Source organism: Protopterus annectens, chromosome 6.part0 (genome assembly GCF_019279795.1).
Source record: "Protopterus annectens isolate FY-2018-M chromosome 6.part0, PAN1.0, whole genome shotgun sequence".
Lineage (NCBI taxonomy): Eukaryota > Metazoa > Chordata > Ceratodontiformes > Protopteridae > Protopterus > Protopterus annectens.
The window spans coordinates 710,060,261-710,084,809 of record NC_056737.1 but is presented as its reverse complement, the minus strand read 5'-3'; the positions used below and the strand labels follow the sequence as shown (position 1 = coordinate 710,084,809).

General features: G+C 43.9%; 1 protein-coding gene across 1 annotated transcript in view; it reads right to left on the bottom strand.

The window, feature by feature from the left end:
* The window catches only part of DDHD1 (DDHD domain containing 1), a 1,563,737-nt gene that overhangs the window by 1,011,015 nt on the left and 528,173 nt on the right, over positions 1-24,549 (bottom strand). Inside the window, exon 5 of the mRNA XM_044073566.1 lies at positions 11,193-11,340. Within this exon, the coding sequence (XP_043929501.1) occupies positions 11,193-11,340 (148 nt within the window). The remainder of the gene's footprint in view (positions 1-11,192; positions 11,341-24,549) is intronic.

Genomic DNA, 24,549 nt, shown 5'->3' with positions numbered 1-24,549 from the left:
ACAAATCATGACATGAATGTGCATATGTATAGATATACAACTGAAAACCTAAGTAAGACAAAAAAACAAAAATAATTGCCAAGCTGGAAATACAGTGATAAATGTTAAAAATAAATCACCAAAGCCATGGGGATCTGTTAAAAGTGTGGCATCTAACTAAGAAAACAATTAGTTTGAGTGTTAAGACCGCACTCAAGAGTAATTGCAACCTTAAAATAAAAAAAATTTAAAAAAATGACTGGGCCCATCACATTGTGTGCGCTATCAGACTTTCACTGCTTAAAAGAAAAAAAAAAGTGCAACAAAAGTGTTCAGTTTAAAATCTAAAGTAGTATTTAATATTGTGCCACCAAAAAAGATTAATGTATACATGAGCCACCTAAAGTTTGTCCTTTATAAGATTGTAAGTTGGTGCTAAAAGAAGTAAACAATGTTTGATATTTGTTTTTAAACAATACAAGCAAGCAATGTCAGCATTAATCAGTCCCATATCAGTCTTTTAAACAGATGGGCAGTTTTCTGAGATCTAGTATGCTTTCTATGGAGCAATAATTATTAAGCCCCAGTTTTCTAAAAGCATTCGGTTTTAGCTGCCACAATAGTTCACAGGTTACCTTCTCAAGGATCGGACTGATGGACTCAAACTATTCACTACTGTCTGCATTAGAATTCCCATTTAAATCTGCAGTGTCAGACTGATCTCTAGATAAGGTAGCCCCATATTAAATCTGAATAGGAACACAGCCTTCAAGATTAGTTGACTGAAAAACATTTTTAGCTAAGGAAGCCACATCAACATGATTATTGTGCAGAGACTTTTTTCTTCTTAAAACACTAGAGGACAAAATATCAGGGGAGACAGCATTATGTCTGGCAAGGCATCTCTTACCCCTGGCCTCTCCTGCACCCAAGTGTTTGATTCTCCCATATCTGGACCACGTACTGGAATAGCCGAAGAATGCATCTCTGACCCCTGTACCATACAGAGCTGCGGGCTCACACCAGGGAGTGACAGAAGATAAAGTGGTGCGCGGGCCGACAATGCAACAACAGATTCACAAACCAAAACCATAGGCGGAGGCATGTTTTTGTTCACATTTTTCTTTCTAAGTGCAACTGGACTTCATGGGGAGTGGGTGGTGGCAGCTGTATCAAAATCCATAAAGTCTGGGAAAAGAAACACTAGCCAGAATAATTAATTGCGGATTAAGGGCAACAGAAAATATATACCATCTTTCCACACAGGAAATAGGGCTAAACTCCAAAACATACAGCAAACAGGTCAAATTGTGCTAAGCTTTGCTCTACAATCTATATATTGCAGTAAACAGTGCACACACATTCATAGAACCAAGTAAAATTCAATTGTTCAAACAGTGACACAAAATCAAACGTATGCCCTTTTATCAAATGGAAATCTTTTAAAACAGCATAAATAAGCATTATTTAGAGATTCTCGGCAGAGATAAAAATACAGTCTCCACAGAAAGTGCAAATAAAGTCATTTGTGGTAAAACCATGACTTAACAAAGCATAGTGCTAACATCAGTATTAAACCAGTAGTAAATATCACAAAAACAAAGAAAAAATGAAAAATATGCATATTTTCTTGTCTGAAATTCAAAATGAAGCAGATAAACAGAAACCATGGGCTTCTTGGCACCCTGCCAAGAGACAGTTCCTAGTGTTCAGATGACACTACAGAATTTCTGATTCCTACTAAGTCATAAAACAAATTAGAAAAGCTCTACAACTGCTTAAAAGCAGCATTAAGAATACAAACACAGTAGAAGTTAGAATTCCCAGTGGAATTAAGAGCAATTGTAAATAGCAAGTATATTAAAGTAAGTCTGCATGCTTTTTTTTAAAGTAACACAGAAAGAAAACAAAAGTATATAATAAAAAAAAGGGAAGTTCCCAAAGGGATCTTATCAGAGACTGGAAGCTAGAATCCACAAATGTAGGCTTCTGAGGAGATTTAACTGTGACAGTCCTCCAGCTGGCACTAAAGACTGAACAATTAACTGACTTTATGTGTCTGAGGTTAGGCTTCCCCTGATGGGAGGGATTTAGCCAATCCCTTATCACAGAGAGACAGACAGGGGATTCTGAGCTCAGGTAAACTGCCAAGTGTCAGGTTTGTGTAGGCACAGAATCCATATCCCACTGAAGCAATGTGAATGACAATCAAGGAGTTCTGTTAAAATTCAGGCAACCACTCTGGCGATCTCTGTCATGTACAGGGATGAAGTCCTGATTAAAAAAAAGTAAATAAATAAAATAAACAGATGACCTGTGATCACTTACCAGCTTGTACTGAAGGATGCATGTATGGGGGTGCTAGCTGTTGAGAAAATGAGTAGTGAATGTCATCCATCTTTATGCAATGTAAGCATGCAATGAATGGAAAGTGTACAACAAGCAATGCCTGGGCAAGGGACTTGTACTTGCTCTGCAGGTCCTTGCATCAGCAAGCAATCAGCTGCTGAAAGAAGAGCTAGGGCTAAACTGAAAAAGCCCCGTCAGCTTCCTGAATGATGACCTCCCATGTCAAGATTTTATTCCACTGGGAAAGGAACAGGCTGATCAATTACAGAAGGGTTGCCAGCTGTAAGACAATCAAGAAATAAAAAAATATATAAATTAAATGTTAAGAAAAAAAAATTCTACAAAGCACTCCAAGCTACAGACCTGCAAAAATGATACAAACATGGAATAGAAAATTCTGGATAAATAGGACTATGACCCTGATTTTCAAGGATTTCAGTAATCTTTTAATCTGGTTTCAAAATATCTGATCTCCAAGTCATGTGTCTATAAATGCTTCTCCTGTAAGAAGACAGGAAGTATCAAGCCCTCTTCTCAGTTTTTCAGGTCAGCTATCTTACTCTCTTCTTTTAAATCCTGAATGAGCCCTCGGTGTACTTTCACATCTTTGGCTGGGGGCATCTAAGCCAATACTCGCTCTATGTCATTTTAGGGAAAGGCTTCAGCATGTTGGTGGCTGGAAACCTTAGGGATGTCATTTGACACGGTTTCTATACAGGTCAGGTGTCACTATAATTTCAATAAGCCGTGAATTTGAGTTCAATTCAGCTGGGGCAATGACGTAACAGATGTGTGTATGCAGCTTAAGAGAAAATGAATTACAAAAATAGCTGAACCTTGGTTGAGGACTAAATATTGTACAAGTTAAAGAGAGAAGTCATGCAAATAGTGGAAAACATTCTGCCAACATGAAAGGCATTAACATTACAATTTTATGGTAATGCTGAAAAAATATAAACATTATTCTAAAATGCATTTTTCTTATTCTGTGTTCTTACAGTACTTTTGCTTAATAGCATCGATTATCTCAATTACAAATGGTTTAAACAGCTAGCACCTTTGGTGAAAAAGTAAAAAGCCATGGCTGCACCATGGCTGACCTAAGTTTGATTTGCGGTTTGGGAGCCTGCTGGAGTTGACAAGGCAGGAGAAAGGAATGACGAGGTGGGGATTGGGGTGGTGTGCTGGTGTACAAAGGCTGCCTTACAGCTCCAGTGGAGACAGTGGCTGGAATTATAAGCTTGGCTGAGTGAGTGAAGGCATATCTAGGGATGTGACAACATTGTTTTTTTTTCCATGATGTGCCTGGGATCAGAGCTTAAGGCCCACCCAGCCTAAAACATATAACCCTAGTGCATCTTAGAGGGTATGACTAATGCAACAACCAACTCACACTGGCTCAAGAAATTATGGTGGCTCTCTAGCCACTTTCTTCTTATACATTTTACTTTGCCAACCAGGTGTCTGAGAAATAGCTAGTAACTACAACTGAAGTTTGAGCCAGCTAGGGTATGATGATGGACTAAAGTCATGCAAGTACTTATCAGGGACATTACAATGGCAAGGCTGAATCAACCCCACTGGATGCACGCAAGGACTTACAAAATAAATAACTAATTATATTAATGAATGAATGAAAAAAATGGTTCAGATGACTATAATGCCATCATGTTATAACCTAGAAAGCCCGTCACTACTTGAGACATTAGGAAGTAAATATAGTCTACCTTTATCATTCAGTCACCATAAGTCCTCCACACAAGAGATTCCCATTTTTCTAGCCATGATTCAGCGAATACAACAACAAAACAAAAGGCTAATCATCTGTTCACTTAGGTTTCCCACTCATTTGCTTGCGGTTTTCAGATTAAAGCAAACTGAAGCTTCTTTCAGCAAGTACTGTGACAGTTAACACCATCTGCTATTTATTTAAATTAGGTTGGTGCTAGCAGTACTATGCCTTCAACCATTCCTTCTAACCACTGGCAAAGTTCACCAGTCAGGCAACTAATTTTTAGCACTCTAAAAAGCAGAGAGGAAATTCCAGATGACTAGCATCTCTTCAACATTCTAAAACAAGAAGTTATGCACTCACCATAACGTTCGATATATGTAGTCCATCTTGCCTTACATTTTTACCCGTGGGTTCAGAGCCAAACCTCAGCTCCAACTCGGCCATACTCTAGCTCGAAGTCTTCAAATAAGGTGGCCTAACTGATAATGCTTGGAGTTCAGAGACCAGCCTAGCTGAAGTTATGGCTACCAAGAATACTGTCTTCCATGACAAGAACTTAATGTCACACGTAGCTGCAGGCTCAAAGAGAGTTGAAGTGAGCTTCTGTAGTACAAAATTGAGGTCCCATGGCATCATTGGATCAAAGAATGGAGGTCGGAGTAACAATGTCCCTCTCATAAAAGCCCTACAAAGCCTATGAGCCATTAGGTTGGGCTCATTAGCAACGTGAAAGGTAGAAATTGCTGCCAATTGCACTTTAATGGTTACCGCAGCTGAACCCTGACTAAACAGTTGAGAAAGAAATTCCAATATTGCCGAAATAGGCACTGTATAAGGATCAATATGTCTCTCACGGGCCCAAATAGAAAATCTCTTCCACTTACTGGAATAAATCTTCCTGGTAGAAGGCTTGTGCGAAGATGATAAAATACACACCACTTCCGGGGAAAAATCATGAAGCCTGACTGAGGACGGAACTGGAGCAGCCAAAGCTGCCAACCTGAGGGTCTGGATGGAGGGATGGAACTGTCCTGACAAACGAGTCAGCAGGTCTGAAATTGGTCCAGAATCCAGGGCTTGTCCATTAGATAGGGTTGAAGGAAGGGAAACCAAATCTGACGAGGCCAGTGTGGGGCAGTGAAGATCATTTTGCTCCCCAAAGACTATGCTTTCTAAATGACCTTTGATATCAGAGGTAACGGTGGAAAGGCGCAGAGAAGACTGGAGGGCCAATCGTGAGCCAGAGCGTCCCTGGGCGTCTCCCCCTCCGGGGGGATAAGGGTGAAGTAGCTGCTGCATTTGGCATTGAGGGGGCTGGCAAATAGATCGCAGCAAGGCTTACTCCCATCTGTGGAATATCTCTTCCGCAACATAATTGTTCAGGGACCACTCGTGAGGCATTAGGATAGCTCTGCTCAACCTGTCGGCAATCACGTTGGACTTCCCCGGTATATGAGTTGCAACTAGAAAGCGTTGGGAAGACACCGCCCACTGCCAAACTCGAAGTGCCTCTCTGCAAAGGGGGTAAGATTTGGTTCCTTCCTGTTTGTTCAGGTACCACACCACCGACATGTTGTCTGAGTGGATTGCAATTGTCTCTAGAGGGAGAGAGCTCCAAGTGCTTGCAACGCTAATAGCACTGCTCTCATCTCCAAGACACTGATATGCAAATGGGTCTCATGATCCTGCCACATGCCTTGGACAGTCCTGTCAAGATAATGCCCCGCCACCCCCAATCTGGGAGGCATCCGTGGTCACTGCGGCAACTGGAGAAAATGGAACAAAGGGCTAGCCCATGTTGAGATTGCTGGCCTGAAGTCACCAGCGTAGATCCTGCTTGCACGTGTCTGTAATCAGAATAAAATGGGAGAGCGAGATGCTGCAGTGACCACTGGGCGAAAAGCAGCCACTGAAGAACCCTCGTGTAGTCTGGCAAGGGGAATTAGCATGATCATGGCAGCCATGGACCCTAATAACTTGAGGACCACTTTTGCCCTGACTTTCCTTAATGGTAGTAAGGTGTAGACCTCCTGTAAGGTGTAGACCTGCTGTTGTAGAACCTGAATTCTCTCTTCTGGTAAGAAGGCCCACATGAGCACCGTATCTAGTTCGGCGCTGATAAAAGTGACAAGCTATGAGGGCAACAAGGCAGATTTTTTCCAAATTAGAGTAATTCCTAACTGTTGGCACAGTGTAATGGTGGCGTCCCTGGTCTGTAATAGTAGATGCCTGGTGGTGGCAGAAAGGAGCCAGTCATCCAGGTACGGAAACACTTGGAATCCCTGACATCTCAAGTGAGCTGTTACCACTGTCATGTATTTGGTGAACACCCTGGGGGCAGTGGTGAGACCAAAGGGCAGAGCGCGAAACTGAAAATGCCCTGACGTCTCAAGTGAGCTGTTACCACTGCCATGCATTTGGTGAACACCCTGGGGGCTGTGGTGAGACCAAAGGGCACAGCGCAAAACTGAAAATGACTGGCTCCCAGCCGGAAGGGTAAATGACTCCTCGATGCCCTGTCCATTTTGATATGGTAGTAAGCATCTTTGAGGTCGATGGAGCACATCCACACATCTTTCCCTAACAGAGGGAGTACTGAATAAGGCGACCATGTGGAACTCGGACTTTTGTACATGAAGGCTCAATCGGCTGAGATCAAGATGGGTCTCAGGTCCCCTGTTCTTTTCAGCACCAAAAAGAATCTGGAGTAAGTCCCTAATCCTACTTGGTCTGCGGGGACAGGCTGGATGGCTCCCTTTAAAAGCAACTTTTTTATTTCTAAAGTTGCGGAATCCCTGCAACTGGATGGAACGTCTGGGATTCTCTTGGATGGCAGGGGAGGATTAGAGAAGGGGATATGATAACCTCTGGAAATTATCTTTATACCCAAAAGGCTGGCAAGAAGTCACCCAAGACGAGTGGGTATTAAAGAAATGAGACCCCCTGACTGGCTCCAGAGACGCACAGTCGGGCCTCCCTTCAGGAGTGCTGGTAGGGAGAACCACGAAAGGAATCACGGTCCCCCTGGTTACACGAGCCTCCTCTGCCTCTAGGGTGGCGTCTACCCGAATTTCCACCCCCTCCCCTGCCTCCGGAGGGAGAATCACTTTGTGCAGCCTGAAAAAACCTCTGCGACTTCCTGAACCACATTTTCCCACCCTTCTGGCCCTTGGGGTAAGGTCTAGAAGACATGGAAAAACGGACTCCCATGACAGACAGGGTTTTCCTTTCCTGCTCGCACCTAGTGAGAGCGTCCTTCACCTTGGTTCTGAACAACGATGAACCATCAAATGGGGCATTGGTAAACGTAGACTTGAAGGCCTCCGCGAAACTGCACAGGCGCATCCAGGAGTGTCTCCTAAGAGACTCCGGAACCCACAGCCCTACTCGTTCAGTTGGCTGCATATGAGATCAGCCTCACGGAGGAGTTGGTAATGGAATTTAAGGTAGACATCTGTGCATTGACCTTCTGTGCCACGGCATCAGAAATGTTACCCTGTAGAGAATCCCCTAGCTCTTTTAGGAGATCTCTCTGGAGCCTCGTAATATGCGTCAAGTAGTTCAGCGACTGCAGTGTACAGGCCGCTGAGGTAAACGCATGCTTCCCATACCTGTCCATAGCCCGGGACTCCTTGTTAGGCGGTTGGACGGTAGATGAAGTTTCAGCAAGTTCCTTCTTGGTGGCTGCTGCCACCACCATGGCATCTACTGGAACGCCTTTAGATAGATACTCCTTGTCAGAGGGGGTGGACAAAAACTTATTGAGTCTCCTTTGGACTGGTTCCACAGTGTCAGGAGTTTCCCATACCTTTCGACAGACAAGATCTAATAGCTCATCAAAAGGGGGAGAAACCCAAGAGGCGGAGGGTTGAGACCCGAAAGCCTTCAGGAACACCAACTCCTCATCAGAAGGGGATTTGAATTGCCAGCCGCGTCTCTGCTTCAAGATCTCCAGGACATCTGAAAAAGAGACATCTTCAGAAGACGACTTGGGGGACCCCCCTGACTCGAGGTTGGTATCTGACGTGAGAGACTCATCCGGGGAGTCAAGGTGTTTCCTCTTACAAAATCTCTTTCTGACAGGCTACTCAGGCAAAAACTCTGGGGAGACATCAGAAAGTTGGGGACCACTCATGGAGGAATCCTGAGGCTTTGGGTCTCCGCTGCCCATGGATAGAGCGTGATCCAAAACTGACACCAATGCTGAGGAGGCAGAGTATCGGTGCTGAAGGATGCAGCTGATGACCTGACCAGCACACACCTCGAAGGCTGATCCACCGGCTCCGAAGGCCGACTTACTGAAGATGAAACAGTAGTAGTCCTCGGCGCTGAGGAGATGAGGTCCGAAGCCGATGCCAGGTCCAAGCTCACTCGGGCTGAAGCACCGAGAGGAAGGCTCGGAACTAATGAAAATCAATACGAAACCTCTCCCTTGGGTCCGACCGGCGAACTGTGAACCCTTGACCCCGTGGACGGAGCCTGAGAGGCCAGGAGAGGCTACTGGAACTGACCTAACGGCACCCGACAGCACCGACAACTCTAGCTCCGAAGGCTGACAGAGGCTTGGAGGAGGAACAACAAAGGATGAAGAGGCTATAGGCTCCGGAGCCGACTGGGTCGGAGCCGAAATCAATTTGGCCAACACCGATGACTGAAGCAGTTTCTTCACCACCCTATCAACGTCCTCATCAGAAAGGGTCCTGGAAGATCTGGAAGACAAAGTAAGAGATCTGGATCTCCCTAGAGAAGGGGACTTGCGTGAAGGAGAACCCGGTTGAAAAACTGGAGACCGCCTCCGAACCAAAATATCCGTGACTGGCTCTGAAAGGCTGGAGCCAATACGGACTTAGTCACGAGACTATCTTCTTCTGGCACCAAAAGGAGGAGAAGCTGTTCTAGCAACTTTCTCTGGCAGCTCCGAAGAAACAGATGGAGCCGGACAGCGCTTCTTGGAAGTCTTTTTGTCTTTTTTAGCTGGAGAGGATAATGCACTGGAAGACTTAGCCAAGCCTTCCTCGAAGGAGTGTTTAAGCAGTCCTTTCAAAATGAGCTTGTTCTTCCTCTCCTGTAGAACACTGGGACTAAAGGAATGACAAAACAAGCAGAACTCTTGGAGGTGAATAGCCCCCAAGCAGTACACGCACACAGAGTGACCATCAGTTAAAGACATTTTATTGCTGCATTCAACACATTTTTTAAAGCCAGAAGGCCTGTGTTCCTTAGGATCCTTGGACATGCTGAAAGGAAAAAATACGTACACACACTACACCCAACTAACAAGAAACAGAGCCTCTAACTCTAACGGCCAAGAAACCGGCGGGAAAACAACAGGGAGGACTAGGTCCTCTAACTTAAACGGGCCTAGCCTGGGGAAACAAAGGCAGGAAGCACCACTAGCCAGACAACACTAAATGCTAACAGAATGGAGCACAAAATCAAAGACCACACAGAAACAATGGGGAGGACTAGGTCCTCTAACTTAAACGGGCCAAGCCCGTGGGGAAAGGAAAATGAACAGGATACCCAAACAGCCAGACAAGGGCACAAAAACAGCCAGAGAAACAAATGCAGGCAGTAAAACACTACTACCACACACACAGAGCTATGAAAATAGCTTTTTTGAGCAACAAGTCAACAGTTTATAAAAATTTTTATAAACAATATACTTAGCCACAGCCAAAAGCGAGACCAAGTATGAGCTTAATGAGCGGCAAACGAGATCTGGGAATAGACCTGTTGCATGATGAGATACCGTTTAGCCACGAGCCAATTGAAGACTTTGATCTAGAGTATGGCCGAGTCGGAGCAGAGATTCGGCTCCGAACCCACGGGTAAGAATGAAGGCGAGATTGGACTACATAACATCAAAAGTTACTGGTACCATAATTTATTAACTCCTAATGAAATGCAAACAGGAGAGGAGTGTGTTTTCAGAAAAGAGCTAACTTTTCAGATGATGAAAAAGCCTGCAATCAAAATGCAGCAAAATGAAAAATAGTGTCTTTATATTTTGAATTCAAGGGCTTTTTTGATCCTCTAATGAACAATGTGATCAATATCTCTCATGTTTGATGGTATTAAAATGCCATACTCCACTTTTTATTCTAAAATGCTATGGGCTACTCATGCTAGGAAAAATCTCCTTAAAATAGTGTTCACATAGAAGGAATAAGTACTGTCAAAATATAACTCAGGCAGTACACATTTCAGGAACCATCATGTTTTAATTGTGTCCAATGTTTTCCATTTTGTGTTCCCAGGTTCTGTAGCACATACTGTACAGAAAACCTATGGCACTGATGAAATGGAGAATACATGCACTCTACACAGGATTCCATTACGATTTGCCCAAACTGCTTACTGCTGTAGCGCCATGTAATTCAGGAGTGAGGTAGCTGCTAGCCCCTTGGAAAAAAAAAAAGGAATGAATCAAACAATCATTCCTTTATGGCCACAGCCAGTGGGACCACATAACATCCCTCACTACTTGGTACCAAATGCTCCTGTTTTTCCCCTTGCCCTAAATGGTGCAGCATTCCACATGGCTGCATCTAGGTGGGGGGAATCTTTCAACTTCCCAGCTTATTGCTGGACTACGGCAGAGTAGCATCGAAGCACCAGATGGCCATCACTTTCCACCAGTCAGGATCCTGCTAGTCCTGTCTTAATACCATGATTGTACTTTAATCCCAAATGGCACCCAAATTACCATGTGTAAAGGTAATATTCTACATATGCAACCATTAGACAGGCTCAGTTATTTGAATCTTGTCCAAAAAGCATCTGGTATCCTCCAAAAGATATACCTGTAATGTAAAACTCCTCCCCCCAGGGTTACAAACTCTGACAATGGATCCAGCAGTACAGGTGACCATCTAACATTATCCCTCAGAAACAATCCTGTCAGCAGAAACTCTTCCTAAAAGCAAGTTTCTTTACTGGCAGACCTCAATCCAGCACTGCCCTTCCACCCATACTATGTCAGCTTGGAGACTATTCTTACAAAGGACAGATTCTGAACATTACAACTCATATGAATTTCAGGAGTTAAGCAGGACATACAACACTGCCCAAAATCATTTCTGTGTGCAGTGTTCAAGATAAATGACATTCTGAGTAAACTACTCACATGCCTGTGTTTTTAATAATTCTTCCTTGGTCCATCTTTTGCCCAATTCCATGAACAACAAACACAATGTGGGAGGTCTGCGGAGGCTGATCTTCTAGTGTGGCTTCTTCCACATAACCACGGTGAAGTCTAGTGCCACTACTGGATGCTGAGAAAAGCAAAGGATAAACTAAATCTAGTATATTCTATTTTTCTTTTTTTAATTATGACAACTATAACAACAACATAATTAAGAGATTATGATGAAGGATTTAAAAATCACTGCTGTATACACAATTAAAGATTCAATACCATGCAGTAGCTATGACATACACACTGATAGAACCGGATTGCAGTATAAAGTAAATGTAATACTGTACTGTGATCCAAAATGGCTAACTGCAGAATCTTACTATTTTATGCATCCCAAGTAAAAGCTTGAAGCAGTACAGTACAATGGCTAAAACTACAGTCTGCAAAGTTGTAGGTACAGATACTAATTCCATTAACTATCACTTTAATTTAGGGCAACACGAACTAACACAATTGATTTCACGGTTTCAAAATGCATCTCAGAACAGGAGAGCCGTGGGTCAGTGGTCAAAACCAAATAGTTAATATAATTAAATCGAGCAATTCATTCATTGTAAATGTCACACCTTTTGTCTTACTACACAAATTAGATTTTATGTGCACCAATAGGTTTATGCACACTTTTAAAGAAACTGCAGAAATAGATAATTCATTTATTTTCTGAAAAACTACACACATCTATAACAAAGCAACACAGAAAAAAAAAACATGATTTATCCCACATAGCTACAGAAACATTTACAATTTAAGACAACTTCCTATCAGAAGTGACAGACCCAATACAGCAATCCTTCATGCTTGGAAAATTATACTGACAGTTGAACAAAAAGTGGATTCTGAAATTAAAACCAACCAGTACTCCTACTTGTGTACGTACATGCTCACGCACGCACACACACACACACACACACCCCCCTATGTGTTTGTGTAGATATAAAATATATGTGCGCATGCATAAAATACATAGCTTGTGTAAAAATGTTTCAGCATAACTATACGCATCCAGAAACATGTATGCAATGGTATAATGCTCCCTAGACACCATTATAGGATATGTGAGGATACAGTGTTGGGGCATTGTCGGAAAGGATCGACTTCACTAGCTCAGAATGTAAGCAGGTCATGTGTGGCCATGTCCCCATGCTAAAAAAAAAAAGGCTAGAAACAGAAGGATGCCACTCATTCCCCTTAAATTCTTTAAAAATTCTGTAAAGTCAAAAATAACCTCACTTCTTTTAAGAAGTCCCTCAATTCTTATTTGCTTAAAAGAAACAAAGGTTGTTGCTTCAGAGAGACTGGGAATAGATATTATGGTTTCTCCTATTTACAAAACCCATGACCTGTTCAACACATGTACAGACAGGGAAGAAACGCATCTCCCTTTCCCCTTAACAGTTGGACAGAGAATCCTCTCTCTCAGTCACAAAACGTGCCATTGAACATATAAAGTAGATGAGTGTTCTGCTGAAGTACTGTAATGGAATGAACATTTTTTTTACTTTAACCATGCTTATCATGTGATTAATATACTGCTGTATAAAAGAATAACAGTTAATTGTATAACAATATAAGCAAGTAAGTCTGTACTATGCGTAACATGTGTTATTCACTTGGTTTGTTTACACTAAATATATTCATTATTAACATTGCCTTATTTCATCTATATTCTCAACACAGGTGTGTCAGTTGCATGTAATCTATTTTGCCTTTTGTATGTTGTTTTTGCCACCTAGCGCCACGTCATGGATGGAAAGGTTCCCAGGACCAGTCCATTTTGCGGTTAAAAAGAAGTTAAGAACTCACCATAACATTCCACCTGTGCTGTCCATTTTCATCCTTCCTCAACATATAGGTTTGGATTCAATCCTTTGATCCGAGTCAGCCACTGTTCTACAGCTTGAGGAAACCACAAACTCTCGAGCTCCTCCCTTACCCATAATGCTGTAGTCCCCCCTCCTTCTCCAGATCTTGTTTGGAGTTCCTCAAGGTGGAATACCCCAGATCTTGTTTGGAGTTCCCCAAGGTAGAATACAGGCAAATTTACATACTATGGAAAATCATTTCCTGGAGTTCAAAGAAAAAGGAACTTGGTTCCTGTGCACTCTCCCGCTGTTCCAGAAGTCATCAAAAAACATGGATGGGGGCTGGAGTGAGGGGAGTTGAGGAAGAATGAAAATGGAGAACACAGATGAAATGTTATAGTGAGTACATAACTTTTTTTATCCAATGTTGTCAATTTTCATTCATTCTTCAACATATGGGACAGAGTCCCCAGCTACCTGAATCCCAGGTGGACTCTAAGTACTGTAGAGCAGAAAGCTGTTGTAGGTGTCTGGTCAGGTACATGCCAAACAGGGGGCTATATTCGATGATTGGTCTAATGAGGGATGATGACCTCTTTCTTCCTGGATTCGAAACCTTTGGTTATAAGATGTGCCACGTAGAAGGACTTTTTGACCACAGTGGCAATGTAATGGTCGAAGGTGAGGTGGCTGTCTACCTGGGTGCCAAGATCTCTTATGGCCCCATCAGTGTTCAGTGGGCTCCCATCAACATGGTAATTCATGGGAACAGAGTTTTTTTCCAAAGGGGATGATGACGCATTTTTTAGCGTTAAGCTTCAGGCCATGCTTCCGACACCAGTCACTGGTCTCAGAGGAGCCCTTTTGTAGGATGTCTGCATCACTTGGGGAGTTGATAATGAAGCCTAGCTTGCAGTCATCAGCAAACTTGGTCAGCCAGAGTCCTTCAGTGTTGGCCTGGACTTCTGAGAAGTAGATGCCAAACAGGAGTGGGCCCAGCACCGAGCCCTGTGGGACTCTACTCATGACTGGTCTACAGTCTGACTTGGAATCCACAACTTTCACTCTGTGGGTCCTGTCTGTGAGCCAATTTTTGGCCAGGTCGAGGTAGGTTGTATGCAATGCCTTACCCTCATCCAGGTTCAGCAGGTAGGATCTCCTCTTGACAAAGCCAAACTGTGTGGGGTCAAGAGTTTGGAAATTGTCTATATCTTTGTTAAGCAGGTCTATGATAATGTGCTCCATAGCTTTGCATACCAAACTCGTCAGGATAATGGGGCGATAGTTCCCAGGGTCTGTAGTTGCTCCCCCTTTATGGAACGGGATGACTGTAGCAGTACACCATTCGTTAGAGGACATAGCCTGAAGTAAGGCTGTGACTGAACAGGGCACACAGATGTGGTGCCAGTTCATTTTGTAGCTCATGTAGGATGCAGCCAGGGATATTATCAGGTCCCATAGATGCTGTATTCTTGGCTTGTGACAATGCAACTTTTACCTGTGTCGCAGAAATGGTGGGCACCAGAGGCTTTCTTCTGGTGCTGTGATGAGGCCCGGGGGGGGGGGGGGGGTAAAGTTGGCACTGAATCTGTCGGCCAGTATGTTGGCTATATCTGTTGGCTCAGTAGAGGAGGTGTCATTGTTCAATAACTCAGAGCAAATCTGGGTATTGCCTTGGAGGTTTCTGATATAGCTATAGAAGGCTTTGTGGTTGTTTTTGGTGTCGGCCACAATTCTGCTTTTATAGTTGCCTTTAGAGGATTTGATAAGGGATTGCAGCTTTTTGTTGAGACTGATAAGGGAGGTTTTCCAGTCTTTTGACTTCATTTTTTTTTCTGCAACAGTTTCTTCCTTCTGTTGTAGAGTTTACTGATAGCTGGAGACCACCAGATTGGCTTCCTTTTTTTAGAGGAGAGCGTCGTAGTTCTATTTGGTATATCAAGGTCCATGCAATTGTGTACATGCTCGTACAGTGCATTGGTGTGTGATTCGGCAGTTATGCGGCTATTTTCTATTGGCATGGATGCTGAGAAGTTAGCCACCTCTGTTTTCAGGAGCCCAAAGTCGGCTTTCAAGTTTTTCAGGGTGATCACCTTAGCAGGGCTTGTAGGTGAGATGGAAATTTCCATGGTGATCAGTTTGTGGTCAGATTTAACCAGGGAGGAAATGACTATAGGTGTGGAGCAATGGTCTCCCATGTTGGTGATAACCAGGTCAAGGATGCTGCTTCTTCTAGTGGGAGTCAGAATGAGCTGATCCAGGGCAGTGGAAATGATAAATTCCAGAAAGCGTTCGGCCTGTACATTGGTACTTGAACAGTTTTCCCAGTTGATGGAAGGGTAGCTGAAGTCACCCAGTATGAGAGTATTGGGTTGGGCCATGACAGATTCCAAGGTACCTAGGAACTTGAAGTGAGAGTCTAGGGACATGTTTGGAGTTCTGCAGCAGGCTATGACTTCTATCACCATCTTACCCAGTGTTAGTTGTAGCATCAGGCTATGACTTCTATCACCGTCTTACCTAGTGTTAGTTGTAGCTGAAGTACCTCGGATACATTATGGTGGGCTACCAGTCTAGAGGCGTGCGTATCCTTTAAGAATATGGAGACACCACTGCATTTGGAACTTCTGGCTGTATTCTGGGGCCGAAAGGTATGGAATGAGTTGCAGCCTGGGAGCGCAGGGGTGCTTTCTGCCTCTTTAAACCAGGTCTCCGTTACAGCACAGATGTCGACATTCTCCATTTTAAGAAGAGCTTCGAGCGAGTGCATCTTTATTTAGACTTCTAGCACTGAGCAGCATGACCCTCAGATTGTATTTGTTTGTAACTGTTACAGTGCAATTTTGGTCTTTACAACATTGCCTAAAAAAGGCACTATAGGAGTGGCAGGAGCATTAGCCAGTACCCGGAATCCCAGGGGTGACAGATGCAGGCTGTCTCTGGCAAAGCATCGAGGTCTGTAGATCATGTCGTCCCAGGCAGATAGATATGGATCCCCTTAGAATGACACCAGAAACTTAGCCAATTGCTGAAGTCAATCATTTTCTGCTCGTACTGTGGTATCAATCTGGTTGACAGTAGAATACTGCTCAGGGCTACGGTCATACCTGCCTGGGCCACCTAATATGAGAGTTCTGTCACATCTCTTTTCATGCAGACCAGGGAGGTACGTCTCAGGTCATTCACACCCACATGGACTATGACCGAGTCATATTTGTACTTGTTGTGGAGTGACTTGAGTGCATGTGTTATGTGGCGGATCCTGGCACCTGATAGACAACTGACTGTCACCTCCCATTTGTTCAGCCTAGTGACTGGGACCATCAGTGTGCCTCACAACTGAGTTCTCCTATGCTTTTGGGAAAAGTGTTTTGCCTTAAGGGCTTAGGATGAGGGGCACACTGCGGTGGTGAGCTGTGTGTTCTGGGGTTGGTGTTGTGGTGGTCAAATGAGTTTCTGTCTCGGGGGGGGGGGGGGTCTCTGTTTGGGTACATTTTTACTGACAGCGTCCGCAAAGGTGGGTGTATGGTTTGTGTTTATATGCATGGGTTGTGATGGTTGGTGTTTTGGAGGGCTGTGTGTTCTATGTAGTGAGTTGCAGGTGTTTACCTTCTCCTCTTGACCAGCTAGTCTGGTCCTGGTTGGAGCGTGCACTGCTTCCAGTTTGGTGATATAAGTGCATCTCTCACATGTATGAGTATTGGGAGGTAAGAAGAGATGGTTGTCTGTGTACACTAGACTGTGGCCACACTGTCTGAGAATGCTCAAGTGCACCAGATTAGCAGTAGAAAGCACAGGAAATTGCCCTACAATCATACCAGGAGGGGTGATCATAACTAATAAGTACTGGTGCTGTTACTGCGTAGGGACAGCTAGTGCTGATCGCACCTAAGTGTGCTTACAGTAAATGCTACAAAAGCCTGTTAAAGTGCTAGCTTGTTAAGATAATTGAAGTGCAAGAAGTAAAACAACAATCATGTTCTAAGGAAAAAACTGAAGAGCCTTTAAGAGCTTGGGTAGGACCAAACCCAGCTTGTTATATACAAAGGAAATACGTTTCTCCCATTTTGATAGTTATTTTAGAGACTGGTTGACCCAATTTGACTTCAGGGAATGAAATAATTGGTCAGATTTCCTAAATCTCTCAGATCTGTGCAGACAAGAATGTAACTATCTATGAACATCAAATAAGTGTAACAGGTATTTGCCTTTGTTAGAGAAATTTGGAAGAACTACAGGGAGATGAATGGTTTGATTAATACTAGATCCTGACACCACCTTAGGAAGGAAGGATGGGTTGGTTCTCAAAGATACCCTAGCCTTATGAAAAATTAAATAAGGAGGCTTAGAAGATTACGCTTGTAATTCTAACACCCTTCTAGCTGAAGCTACTGCTATTAGAAAAATAGTTTTCCAAGTCAGATATTGTAGGTCACAGGTTCAAATGGTCTCTGAGTTAGGGCCTATAACATTATAGTATGATCCCAAGGTGGAGTGGGGTCCTTGAAGGGGAGCTTTAGCAAAAATACTTCTTTAACAAATGCTTTGCAAAGACACGAAGATGTTAAGGTATGAAGATGTTAAGGTAGAACTATCAACTCTAGTATGAAAATTGGAGATAGCAGCTACATAGGTTCATAGGTTTATACTAGGCTATCTGCCCTAAGGCATTTATAAGCCTAGCCCAAGTTATGTGGTTTACGCCACCCCTTATGTTAGAAATAATGTGCCCATTAGTTTGTTGTGCCTCCGTCCAGCAGTGACATAGAGATGATTCCCGGGGTAAACCTACGATCTCCCATCCACCGGTCAAGATTTCTCTTGAACAGAACCAGCGAGGTGCTCTGCCTCACATGGACCGGGATTTTATTCCACAGCATGGGGAGTCTCTGGGTGATAAATCTATCCCTCCAGCATGTCCTATTTATATCCGTGCCAAGGTTTTAAGTCACTTGCTCTAGTGGTTCTTGTGGATTTGGATTTTTTGAGGTGGAGCATGTCCATTAATTCCGGGTTGGTCATGGCCTTGTATGTCAGGCACAGGTCACCTCTGAGCAGACGGTATGCAACTGAATAGAGTTGGAGTTTCTTCAGTCTGGCAGTATATGACAGGTTTTGGAGTCCCTTTATCTTTTGGTGAGGAACTTTTGGGGTCTCTCCAACTGCTGCAGGTGTCGGGTGAGATACATCCCGAATGGGGCATTGTACTCGATCATTGGTCTAATAAGTGAAGAGTACAGGGGAACAATGACCTCACTTGATCTGGATGTGAATCCCTTCATGATCAGATGGGCAATGTAGAAGGTCTTTTGAACCACTTTAGCAATGTGAGTGTCAAACGAGAGGCCACTGTCAACCTGGGTACCCAGGTCCCTGATCACCTCTTCTGTGCTTAGTGGGTTGCCACCTATATGGTAGCTTGGGGTTACCTTGTTTTTCCCCGAAGGGTATGACTATACACTTTTTTGCATTTAACTTCAGGCCATGGCTCTGGCACCAGCTATCAGTTTCCGTGAGACCCCTCTGAAGGATGTCTGTATCCGATGTACTATCCACTATGGCACCCAGTTTGCAGTCATCCGCAAACTTTGTCAGCCATAGTCCTCCTATGTTTGCCTGTACTTCTGAGAAGTAGATGCCGAACAATAGGGGGCCAAGGACTGAGCCCTGTGGGACACCACTTGTAACCGGCTTGGAGTCTGACATGGCTCCAGCAACTCTAACCCTGTGGGTTCTGTCCTTTAGCCAGTTTGCAACCCATCTTGTGACATATGGGTTTACATTTAAGCTGGTAAGTTTCTCTATGATACCCGAGTATCATGTGTCGAAAGCTTTTGCAAGGTCAAGGTAGGCTGTATGGACTGCCTTTCCCTCATCAATGGCCTTGGTAACTGTTTCGAAGAAGTCGACCAAGTTCAAAAGGCAAGATCTGCCCTTGACAAAGCCAAACTGGGTTGGGTCCAAGGTCTGCAAGTCCCCTATGTCCTTGTTTATGAGTTCCATTATGATCCTCTCCATAGCTTTGCAGACCAGGCTTGTTAAGCTTATGGGGCGGTAATTACCAGGGTCCGTAGAGGCACCGCATTAGTGGAGTGGGACCACAGTTGCCATACGCCACTCCTTGGGCACATATCCTGTGGTAAGGCTAAGATTAAACAGCTGCCTTATGTGAGGGTTTAGTTCTTCATTGAGTTCATGTAGCACACAGCCGGGGACACCATCCGGTCCCATTGATGCTGTGTTTTTAGCTTTAGAGAGAGCAGCTTTCACCTGCACATAAACTTTAACTGTTGGAAGACTAGCCTCTCTCACTGAAAATGGAAATCAGAAATTCAAGGACCTTATGTACTGATGCTGAAAAAGGGGCCATATCACGCTGTTGTGCCCAAAGGACAAATCTTTCCCATTTGCTTTTGTAAATTTTTCTGCTAGAGGCCTTATGTGAAGATAAAAGAACATGGCGCATTGGAGATGAGAGCTTTGGTTGCCTGGCTATCAATAGAACTGGAGATACCATGCGGTTAAACTTAATGCCCAAGACGTCCTGGTGAGTCATTTCCATCGGGTGAGACAGGAGGTCTGGGGTTGGATCCAGAATCCAAGGTGGGTAAACTACATGAGGCCAAAGGAATGGAAACCAAATCTGTCAAGGCCAATAAGGAGCAAAGAGGTTGATTCTGTTCAAAACAGAAGCTTTCTGTAGAAATTTGGGAGTACAGGGGTTGGGGGATAAGCAGAGAGATGACCTGGGGGCCAATCGTGAAGGAGAGCACCTCTCAGTGACTCCCCCAACAGAGGGACTAGGGTAAAGAACCTGCTGTATTTGTTGTTCAGGAAAGATGCAAATAGGTCACAGCATGGCTGGCCCATTGGCGGAATACCATTTCTGCCACTTTTGTGTTGTGAGACCACTCGTGAGGTAACAAAATGAACCTGCTCAAGTTGTCTGCTATCACACTGGACTTCCCCTGGTATATGGGATGCTGTCAGAAATCGATTAGAAGAGATCGCCCATTGCCACAAACTCAGCTTCTCGACACAAAGGGTAAAATCTGGTTCCTCCATTTGTTGAGGTACCATACTGACACAATGTCTGCTTGGATCGCAATAGTGCCAGAAAGGAGACAGTCTTGGAATACCTGCAACACTACAAGTACTGATCTCATTTCCAGCACACTGATATGCAAAAGTTGTGCTCTTTGGGGAACCACGTGCCTTGAACAGTCTTCCACACAAAATTCACCCTCACCCAATCTGGGAAGCATACTTAGTTACTATGGCCTCAGGCTGAGGGAGGATGAATGGACGACCTTGCAATAGTTTATCTGAGTGAATCCACCACCAAAGGAATTTCTTGCAAGCTTGAGTTATGTTTATCCTGGTGAACAAGGGGTGATGTAAGACTGACCACTGGGTTCCTAATGTCCAGTGCAGAATTCTCATATGGTAACTTGCTAGAGGGAGCAGAACCATCACTGTTGACATGGACCCTAGAGTTTACTACTTTGCAAGCTGGCATGGATGAATTCTGAACTATTCTGCTGACCTGAAAATGAATGGGTTGAACTCTTGGTAAGGATAGAGACACTATCATTGATGTTGTACTGATATTGGTCCATATGAATTCTAGGGACTGAGAAGGTTGAAGTTGAGATTTCTTGTGGTCGATTGTGACGCCCAGATTGGAACAAGTATGGAATACATAGTCCCGAGCTGTTAGCAGTAGATGCATGGTTGAAGTGGTAAGGAGCCAATCATCTAGGTATGTAAACACTTGGAATCCCTGCAGTTTGAAGTGGGCTGCTACCACTGTCATGCATTTGGTAAACACCATAAGGGCTATGGTAAGACCAAAGGGCAGTGCTCTTAACTGGTAGTGACTGGCTCCCAGAGGGAAGTGTAGGTATCCCCTGGACCTTCTGTTCATTTTCATGTGATCGTACACATCCTGGAAATCTATAACGCACATCCAGTCATTCTTGTGCAGGAAAGGCATAATGGACTGAAACGTGACCATCCGGAACTTGGTACACTGAAATGACTTGTTTAGAACATTGAGATCCAAAACTCCAAAATTCCCGTCTTTTTGGCATTAAAATGCATCTTAAGTTCCTGGTATTTTTGGGTCTGGGCCAACCTCTTGGATAACTCTTTTGTCTAACAGCTTTTGTACTTCTAATGCTGCTGCTTTCCTCTAACTGGGTGCAATGTCTGGAATTGTGTTCTGTAATGGCGATGGCAGGGAAAAGGGAATTGTATACTCTAGAAATGATCCTCTTGCACCCAAGTATTTTTTTTTAAGTCTATCCAGGAAATGGATCGCTAGGCTCTCTGGTGCAGGGATAAATGACCCCCGACTGCCTCTAGAGGTGGTCAATTGGGCCTCCTTTCAGCAGCCTTGATAGGGTCTACTAGAAAAAGAATCTCGGGACTCCTGGTTCTGCAGAACCCCTCGGCTGCATGGATGGCATCTTCCACTGAAGCTCCCCCCACTGCCCCAGGGGAACTTTCTCCATGTGAATCTTGGAATAGACCCTGGATGTCCTGACCCACATCTTTCTACCATCTTCTTTGAGGAGTCAAAAAACAAACACAAACCACAGACTGGGTCTTTCCATCTTTCTTACATATGAAGAGTGTAATCTTAGCCTTGGGACAAAACAACAAACTTCCAACAAAAGGAGCAATGATGAAGGATGACTTGAAGGGCTCCACAAAATCAAAGGCGCATCCAGGCATGTCTCCTGAAGGAAATGCCTAAACTGGCTGCTCGAGGCTTCAGCTGCATATGAGATGCGCCTCATAGATGAATTCAAAATGGACTGAAGGTTGGCTAACTGTGAAGCAACCGAAGATTCCACCTCAGCAGTACTAGTCCCCTGAGAGGGTCTTTGAGAGTTCCTTAATCAAATACCTCTGCAATCTGGTAAAGTGTGCCAAGTAATACAGGGACCTGAGCGCAAAAGTCATTAATGCATACACTAGCTTCCAAATCTGTAAAGCACTCTAGACTCCCTGTTAGGAGGGTGGACAGAAGAACTTCGTTCCGCCAATTCTTTTTTGGTTGGCTGCTGCCATGAACATAGCTTCTACCGGTACTCCTTTGCTCCAAAATTCCTTCCCTTTCAGTGGTGCCAGGATCCTATCTGGTCTCTTTGGGATACGCTCTACAGAACCTAGTTCCTTTCATGCCCACTGAGAGACCAAGTCAATGAACTCGTCAACCGGCCAGCCCCAAAAGCCTCCAGGAATACAGATTTCGTTGGAGAAGGGTTGTCGGTGGACAAGTCACCCCGCTGTTTCAGGAACTCCAAAATGTCTCCAAATGAAGCATTGTTAAGGTGGTGATCTTGGAGACCATTCCTCTTCATCGAAATCTGTATTTTCCATGACGGACTCTTGAGGGGAGTCCAAGTGCCTCCTCTTGCATTTCCTCTTCCTAGGGACTTCTTCGGTGGGATGTTCTGGTGGGATGTTCAGGAGAAGTATCAGAAGAAACAATACCTTGTGAGGTCACCTGGAGACTTAAGGTTGGCTGTCCCTGCGAAGTAGAATGCTGAGGCTCCAGACACAGACAACTGAGGCCCAGAAGGAAGATCCAACGGGGGGGGGGTACAGCCATATCCACCACCTCAAAGGCAGTATGCCCCAGGGAGAAAGAAATAATCAGAGCTGAGAAGACATGCTTCTGGACCGAGGGCTCCCTCCGGCCTAAAGACACCACCCTGGAGGCTGGAGTCAGAACTAAGCTATCAAATACTGAGGCATCAAGAGGTAGAGATGGCTCCTAGAACTTTGGAGTTGACCCTAACCCCTCAAATCCAACAAGCCTCCAACTCTGACAAAGTCTAAGCCAATATGCTCAGAGAAAGTGTCGGATCAGAAGATACTGGTTATCCTCGGATCTGAAGCAAATGGCACCCATATATTCAGATCAGAGTTTCCAAAACTGAAGGACAGATCAGAGAAGGGGCCAGAATAGGTGGAGTTCTATGAGTTAGGGCCTCAGGACCGCTGAGGTAGGGACTAGGAGAACTCTCAACTGAATTTGCGTGGACAGAAACTTCATCTTTCTGTCCATGTCCACTTCTAAGAGGCTTCCGGACAAATGGGAAAAAGCAATGGAGGGAGAACGATGTCTATCCAGGAAGGGCAATGGGAGCGGAGATGGGAATGGATCCAGACACGATGCATACCTACGTTCTGGGAAGTGTTTTCAGCTCAGGAGGAGTATAATCCAAAGAAACAGACCTGGTGTCCAAAGTGGTAGGATCCAATGAATTGTGGCGTGTTGGATCAGAAGATTTTTTAAAACTTTTTTGGCACTGAGATTGGATCCGACGAAGACTGACATGATCCAGCTTGATCAGAAGGCCTCTTTCTTGCCTCCTTTTTGTCTGGCTTGAAAGTTTGAGCTCCTGAAAGAGTCTCCGAAAGCCGAAGGAATGAGACCTTAAAGAACCAATTTATATTTCCTATTAATAAGGGCTCTAGGACTGAATGATTTACAAATTGAACAGTTGGCTTGTAAATGCTAAGGTCCTAAACAGTACACAAACCATGAATGGAAGTCAGACAGGGGAATCTTGTGCCCACATTGATCATATTTCTTAAAACCCAAAGATTTATCTGCCATGATCCCTGCAAAAACAAGAACACAGTAACTAGAAAAATCAAAGGACAGTAAGAGTTTTTTTTTTTTTTTTTTTTTTAATAGTAGAAGATATAAGGTACAAAGATTACAAACAATAATTTGTAGAAATACCGATAAATGGTAAGGAAATAACTATACCAAAAATGGTAATGAAAGGAAGGCTGATGAATGGCAAAGGCCATAAGAATTACCAACAATGGTAAAGGAAAAACAATGGGTAATGGCAGGACAATATCTAGAAATGACAGAATAAACAAAAAAGCACATATTTTTGAAGAAACAATACTCGAAAAACAATATTTGGTTGAGAGCTGTAGCAACCACATCTGTTCCCAATGGCAAGAAACGAGATCTGCAGAAAGAGGGGGAACTACAGCATTATGGATAAGGGAGGAGCTCAACAGTTTGTAGTTTCCACGAGCTGTAGAACAACAGCAGTCTCGGATCGGATCAGAACCTACATGTTGAGGATTGAATGAAAATTGCCAACATCAGATCAAATAGTAAAAAAATAAATGGGGGGGGGGGGCGCAAAGGTCCAAAATCAAGAATATTTTTGAAATACTGCTCTAATTCACTTAAAAAGTTAACAGAACATCAAGATGCATTTTCTGAAAAATGAGTAGGACAAAACTCTGGTATTACTGAAAGACTGAAATTTTCAGTGGTTTAAATCAAAACTTAAGATTAAATCAGGGCAAAAATATGAGGGGAAGTCATGGACATTCTTCAGACAAAGAGACAATTGAGAATTATGACACCAGTGCTGGAGAGAGAAGCCAGTAATGAACAGTGAGGGGAGGTGGTCACTGCTGGAAACAGAGACAGG